Genomic DNA, 7,483 nt, shown 5'->3' with positions numbered 1-7,483 from the left:
CTCTCTGGTAATACTACCCGAGCTGTGCTCAGTAATTTATCAGAAATTGTTTTCCTGTATTGTTCTTTTATTTCCTGTTTGAAGTTTTTCTTTTTCTTTATTTCTCATCATTTAACTAATTCCTCTCAAATATATGTGAACACGCCTTACACAAACAACAGTTTTCCCGGTGTGAGGTCTGGACTAATATTTCAATAATAAAAAATTAAAAAAAAAAGTATTTTTGACGCACGACGTCTTGACGTCATGTACGGTCTGGGTTGTCGTGTGAAGCTAACAACAACACGACCTTTGAGATCGCCAACCCAGTTTGAATGCATGTCACGCTTTGCCATGAATAACATGCGCCGTATTTTGACAAGAGGAGTGTTTGGCCGCCCGTCATCATGTTTATCTGTTATCGGAGTTCAGGATTTTTGCAGCGGAGTCTCGCGACTGGACCGCGCTGCAAGGTGCTTCTGCCCCTTTCATGTTCTGATTCAAACTGTTAATCACACAGGGCTGCATGAGGACGCGAGGGCTGTTACGTTGAAAAGTTCGCTATACCGTATTTTTAAGTGATTGTATATGTATGCTGGAATCGTATTAGCAAATTAGCCAGTAAAACTAGAACAAAAACTTAAGCTGTGTATGCATGTCATGCTCTGTTTGTTGTTGTTGTTGTTGTTGTTGTTGTTGTTGTTGTTGTTGTTGTTGTTGTTTTTTACAAGCAATTATCACATTTATATAGTTAAATAATAAATAGGTAAATAAACAAGGCCATGTGTTTACTCCACCATGTGTTCAAGGAATTAATTTTTTTTTCCAAAAATGAAAAATTTACTCACCTCCATGCAATTCCAGATATTTATTACTTTCTTTCTTCTGCAGAACACAAACAAAGATTTTTAGAAGAATATTTAAGCTCTGTAGGTCCATACAATGCAAGTGAATGGTGGCCAGAAATTTGAGGTTCCAAAAAGGACATAAAGGCAGCATAAACATAATCCATATGACTCCAGTGGTTTAATCCATGTCTTCTGAAGCGATATTATAGGTGTGGGAGAGAAACAGATCAATATTTAAGTCCCTTCATGCGATATGCATGAAGAATGTGAGTCAAATACAAAAGAAGAATGTGAAAGTAGAGATTTATAGGAAAAAAGGTCTTAAATATTGATCTGTTTTTCACCCACACCTATCATATTGCTTCAGAAAACATGGATTAAGCCACTGGAGTCATATCGACAGTTCTAGATCTTCATGTAGCAAAGAGCAACATTAGCAAAATAGTGTTCTCAAACTTGTATTGCCAACTGTCAAACTGACCACGGCCAATTTCTTCCTCTATTTTCAGATACTATCACTGGTGTGAATTTTATTGTACCGATTTTATTGATATCTCTCAGGGAATAGAATAGGGACATTTTATGCTTGCACTTCAGTATCTTAATAAACATCATTTGAAATTACGTGACTTAAATTGTTTTGATCGGGTCAGTTCATAATTGTCATCATGCATGTCATTGTTTTGATTGTGTGATATGATTTCAGTTCTCAGATCTTCATTAAACATACTAGTCATACTTGCTCTCTCCTAGCCCTGTAAACCTGACATACGATGTGTTTGATGGGAAGGGAGACAGCCCACCATTGGTGTTTCTACATGGTTTATTTGGGAGCAAGTCCAACTTTCACTCCATAGCCAAGTCCCTGGTACAGCGGACGGGCAGGAAGGTATGGATCCAGTTTCTCCAGTGGTTTAGAACATGTGTGCTCTGGACTGTCCAGAGTGTTTTGCTAGTGTCCTGACTGTACTTTGTCTAGTTAGGTGCTGACAGTAGATGCTCGTAACCATGGCAAAAGCCCACACAGTCCTGTTTTGACCTATGAAGCAATGACGTGTGATCTGACATATCTGCTTGGCCAGCTGCACATTGGGAAGTGTGTCCTGATTGGACACAGCATGGGGGGCAAAGTTGCAATGATGACAGCTCTGTCACAGGTATGGTGTGCCACTTCCTGTCTGGATATAAAAAGCATATTTTTAAAGTTTTAAGAATTTCCTCAAGTTATGGCTGCAAATTCATACTGCATATTTGTAGTTTATAATTGGGAAAAAGTTTGTTAACTAAAACAATAAGTGACTTAATGAGTCTTTGTCTCTATCTCATTCAGCCTAGTTTAGTGGAACGTCTGGTTGTTGTAGACATAAGCCCCTCTCCGACTTCAGTCCACACCACTTTCCATACCTACATTCAGGCAATGAAAGAAGTGAAGGTAGCCAGCAATATCCCACGTTCCACAGCACATAGACTGGCCGAAGACCAGCTGAGAAAGCTAGTTAAGGTAAGCGCGCCAGGTCTATATCAAAAGTTACCAGTTTATATACTGTATCTTCCTTTGGATATCACAGTAACTGCTTCCAAACATACATCTAATAAGTATGTCAATGGAGCAGTGAGCGCGTTTAACATGCACATTCTTACAACAACATGTGTGATGTAAACACATTAAACAGCTTTTCTTTATCGGTGTAAGGCCGTAAACGGCTTAAGACTATAACTGACCGACACGGGTAGATTTTTACCCATTACACCAATTTTTCTCTTCACGCTTTGACGTCAGACATTTTGTCACAATTATAAAATTGCAACAACTTTAATTGTAATCTTTATTAATTGTGCAGCCCTTTATCAGCGTATTTGTGTGCATGTAAATGGACTCATTGTAACAGGGACATTTAACAATGTCATTAGCCATAGGAGTTTCAGAAGCAAAACTCCCAGTCATTTTCTCCATAGGGGAGTGTTTTTTTTTTTTTTTAATTATAACTTATAAACCTATAAAGACTTATAAACCGTTGTTCATCTACGGTATCTACTTCTGTTGAAGCCATCAGTTAGCTTTATTTCATCTTAATTAAAAATTGTTTTTAAAAATCATGTTTAATAGAGGAATTTCTGGTGAAGAACTAACTACACTACCCATGATCTTGAGGGGAAACGATCCACCAATCAATCAGAGAGTCCCAGCAAACAAAGTGCGCCAAACAAGCTCTGCAGCGACCGCAATCAGGCTACTCTCTTCACTCTCAAACTACTTGTGTATTTGCAAATATCTGAATATTTTCAATAAAATATATTGTTTCTATACTTGTAATCAACAACTTTAAATCAATAGTGTTATATTTCCCATCGTTTTTAATTGGATGATTCAGAATGCTTCATGGGATTGTAGTTTATGCCCTCGTGAAAGATATTATATACACAGTCCTGTAGCTTTGTTTTTTTGTCTGATTTTTAAATACGTTTATGCTTTTAATCAAAGTTTTTAAGTAGTGATTCACCTCAGAGCTGGTTGGTTTGGTTCATGGCTTTGAATACTTTGAGTTTTATGAAAAATGTAATGAAATTCATATGGAAATAAATAAATGGGAAAAGTACTTCTGAAACCAAGACGGCTGAAAAAGTGGGTGGGCATTGTTGCGCTCTATTGAGTTTTTGTGAATGTGTTTTCTGATTCAGATTTCGATCAAATGAGCTAGTGCACATTTATGTTGTTTGCAGGAGCGTTCAGTGCGTCAGTTCCTCCTCACAAACCTGGAGGAGCAAAATGGCGAGTACGGCTGGAGGATTAACCTGGATGCCATCACAAATCAAATAGAGGATGTCATAGGTTTTCCTAAATTTAACACCACTTATAAGGGCCCTACCCTTTTCTTGGGTGGCAGTAGTTCTGCCTACATAAGGTAATTACCTTTTTAGGACTGTTACCCATATACGTGTGCACATTGGGGTTTATGTTATCTCTCTGTCTTTTCTTCGATTGTCAATGTTCGATTTTATTTAAATATGTGTTTATTATTCCAATTTTTATCTCTTTTCCTGCCCTGGTCATCTTGGTTATCCTCTCAGCTCAGAGGATTACCCTGAAATCCAGCGGCTTTTTCCCTGTGCAGATATCCAGTACATCCCAGATGCCAGTCACTGGATTCATGCTGATAAGCCTTTGGATTTCATCAGCTCCATAATAACTTTCTTACAATCATAGTCCATGTCTCAGGAGGAGGACATGCTGTACTGGTGAGCCCAATGAGAAACAGGCACTGAATGAAGGGTATGGATGTGGACCATGCTGATTTTCATATAGTCCCTTAACTTACAATGCACAATTGGACAGTTACATTGTTTGGTGTATTCATATTTCAATGTTGTATTTGCACTGTGGCTTAGCATAGGACACATTAAGAGGATATATAGAAATATATAGCAGATACAGTTGAAGTCAGAAGCTTACATACACTTACAAGTTATTAAAACTAATTTTTTAACCACTCCACAGATTTCATATTAGCAAATTATAGCTTTGGCAAGTCGTTTAGTAAATCTACTTTGTGCATGAAACGAGTCATTTTTCCAACAATTGTTTACAGACAGATTTAACTAAGTTAAACTGTGCCTTTAAGCAGCTTGGAAAATTCCATAAAAGGATGTCAAGCCTTTAGACAGTTAGCCAATTAGCTTCTGATAGGAGGTGTACTGAATTGGAGGTGTACCTGTGGTTGTATTTTAAGGCCTACTTTCTAACTCATTGCCTCTTCGCTTGATATCATGGGAAAATCAAAAGAAATCAGCCAAGACCTAAGAAAAAAGGTCTGGTTCATCCTTGGGAGCAATTTCCAAATGCCTGAAGGTACCACATTCATCTTTACAAACAATAGTATGCAAGTATAAACACCATGGGACCACGTAGCCATCATACCGCTCAGGAAGGTGATGCATTCTGTCTCCTAGAGATGAATGTAGTTTGGTGCAAAAAGTGCAAATCAATCCCAGAACAACAGTAAAGGACCTTGTGAAGATGCTGGAGGAAACAGGTAGACAAGTATTTGTATCCACAGTAAAGCAGGGCCTATATAGACATAACCTGAAAGGCTGCTCAGCAAGAAGAAGCCACTGCTCCAAAACCAACATAAAAAGCCAGACAACAGTTTGCAAGTGCACATAGGGACAAAGATCTTACTTTTTGGAGAAATGTCCTCTGGTCTGATGAAACAAATTGAACTGTTTGGCCATAATGACCATTGTTCTGTTTGGAGGAAAAAGGGTGAAGCTTGCAAGCCGAAGAACACCATCCCAACCGTGAAGCATGGGGGTGGCAGCAGCATGTTGTGGGCGTGCTTTGCTGCAGGAGGGGCTGGTGCACTTCACAAAATAGATGGCATCATTAGGAAGGAAAATTTTGTGGATATATTGAAGCAACATCTCAAGACATCACCAGGAATTTAAAGCTCTGTCGCAAATAGGTCTTCCAAATGGACAATGGTGTTGTGCTTATTTACACTTGTTCAGTCGGATAGCAATCCGATCAGTAAAAATACATCAAGTGACCAAGTGTAAATAGGCCCTTAGATGGAGGTTTTAATGAGTAAAACATACCTCCCTAACCTAAAATTTGAACCTAAACCTAACCAAAAGTGATCTAAAATAAAATTAGTTACACAAAACAAACCCTAAACCAACACCTGGTTCTAACCAATAGTGTCCAAAAACAAACTGAGAAATGAACAGCACATTTTCTGAAGCATCCAAGTCATTTTGTGTCATCTCACTTGTCAGCTTGCGTGCTTGGTCTCGAACCGCGGTCTTCCAAGTTCAAAGTCCAGACCTCTTTGAGGTGAGCTACCACAGAAGCTAATCACAGTGGAATAAGTGTGTAAATGTAGTTGAGTCTGTAATATAAGCGTTAAAATGTATCGTTTTTTAAAAGATGCATTATAGTAAAAGTGTTTCGATATCATAACATGCCAGTGTCTGAGTAATAGTCTGAAAAGTGTTTATAAAGTCATAATCAACAGTTGAAGTCATGTGTAGTCATTTGTGTGAAAGTGAATAAAACGCAGTTGTTGTAGCACCTCTAGTGTTTATTTAGACAGGAAACTGCAGCGAAACGTAGAACGCGGCATGTAAAAGTCAGTTTGCTAAAATGTAGTTATAGTAACATTCATTCTATGCGACTAGGTTGAAAAAAATCAACTACAGCACCTTTAACATGGACATGCTTTTACTGTGCTCTAATAAGAAATATTAAGATGTCAGTGCAATTAATGATACAATGTCTTTAGTGAACTCAATGGGTTGAGTCTTTAAAATGTGTTACAAGTTAACGTTCTTCATTTTTATTTTATTTTTTTAAATAGCTGTTGACTATTCTAAACTTGCGTTAAGCTGTGTAATTAAAGCAGTTTTGTAATGTTTTACTTAACTGTTGGAATGAAGCTTAGCTGAGTTGCTGTAATATGACTAAAACGGCTAACATTAGAGTTACTCTGTCAGGTATTACACTCCCATTCTGTTACGAGGTTCAACAGCATTGTTTTACTAGAAAGCAGTTCTCAAACTTTTATTTTTGGCACTGGTTCCCATTTCTTTCAATCCAGACTAAACCCATTTGTGTTGTGTGTGTGTGTGTGTGTTAATGTATAAACAGATAAACTGCATGCAATAGCCCACACGTGATTAAAATGCCTGTTTTGTTGCTTTTTCAAACTTTTAGATACTGCATAGCTGTGATGTTTTGTTAGTGTGATTTAAAGAGAGAACAATGTGCCTTCATCTGCACACTTTTTCATTTTAGCTTAGTAGGGTTTTCCCTGTTCTGGACGACAATTTTTAAAGTACCAAAGCAGGGGTTTATGGGAAACATTTCCTTGACCAGTGGTGTGCTAACATTGTGTGTGGCATAAAATTGGGAGCATAAATATACACTTTTGAAATGCTCAAAATGTAATTGTTCACTATACTTTTATATATATATATATATATATATATATATATATATATATATATATTACCAGCTTTATTATATTTATCTGTCAGAAAGTGGATTACCAGCAGCTTGTGAGACAGGGGAAATTCACTTCCAGCGCCTGTACAATCAGCACTGGTGCCCCCCAGGGATGTGTGCTCTCCCCACTACTCTTCTCCCTCTACACCAATGACTGCATCGCCTCTGTCAAACTCCTGAAGTTTGCAGACGACACCACTGTCATCGGCCTCATCCGAGATGATGATGAGTCTGCATACAGAAGGGAGGTTAAACAGCTGGCTGTCTGGTGCAATCAAAACAACCTTGAGCTGAACACGCTCAAAACGGTGGAAATGATTGTGGACTTTAGGAGGAACCCCCCAACACTGTCCCCCCTCATCATTCTAAACAGCACTGTGGCAGCAGTGGAGTCATTCAGGTTCCTGGGCACTACCATCTGAAGTGGGAGACCCACATTGACTCCATTGTGAAAAAGGCCCAGCAGAAGTTGTACTTCCTTCGCCAGTTGAGGAAGTTCAACCTGCCACAGGCGCTGCTGATACAGTTCTACTCAGCAGTCATTGAGTCTGTCCTCTGCACTTCAATAACTGTCTGGTTTGGTTCAGCTACGAAATCAGACATCAGAAGACTACAAAGGACAGTTCGGAGTGCTGATAGATTATTGGTTGCCACC

General features: G+C 38.5%; 1 protein-coding gene across 2 annotated transcripts; it reads left to right on the top strand.

Annotated features, from left to right (window-relative positions):
• The first annotated feature begins 257 nt into the window (after nt 1–257).
• On the top strand, nt 258–6,987 carry LOC127431327 (protein ABHD11-like). Of its 2 annotated transcripts, XM_051681727.1 has the most exons (7): nt 258–452; nt 1,581–1,716; nt 1,811–1,984; nt 2,158–2,328; nt 3,549–3,730; nt 3,897–4,064; nt 6,861–6,987. In XM_051681727.1, the coding sequence occupies exons 1-6, from the start codon at nt 319–321 to the stop codon at nt 4,030–4,032; spliced, it is 933 nt and encodes a 310-aa protein (XP_051537687.1). In that variant the 5' UTR covers nt 258–318; the 3' UTR covers nt 4,033–4,064; nt 6,861–6,987. The 2 variants fall into 2 exon arrangements, with proteins under 2 accessions (XP_051537687.1, XP_051537685.1); XM_051681725.1 differs by lacking the exon at nt 6,861–6,987 and having other exon boundaries at nt 3,897–5,838.
• The last annotated feature ends 496 nt before the right edge of the window (nt 6,988–7,483 follow it).

Source organism: Myxocyprinus asiaticus, chromosome 40 (assembly GCF_019703515.2).
Source record: "Myxocyprinus asiaticus isolate MX2 ecotype Aquarium Trade chromosome 40, UBuf_Myxa_2, whole genome shotgun sequence".
Lineage (NCBI taxonomy): Eukaryota > Metazoa > Chordata > Actinopteri > Cypriniformes > Catostomidae > Myxocyprinus > Myxocyprinus asiaticus.
The sequence above is the reverse complement of the archived record's forward strand: the minus strand, read 5'-3'. Positions and strand labels throughout refer to the sequence as shown.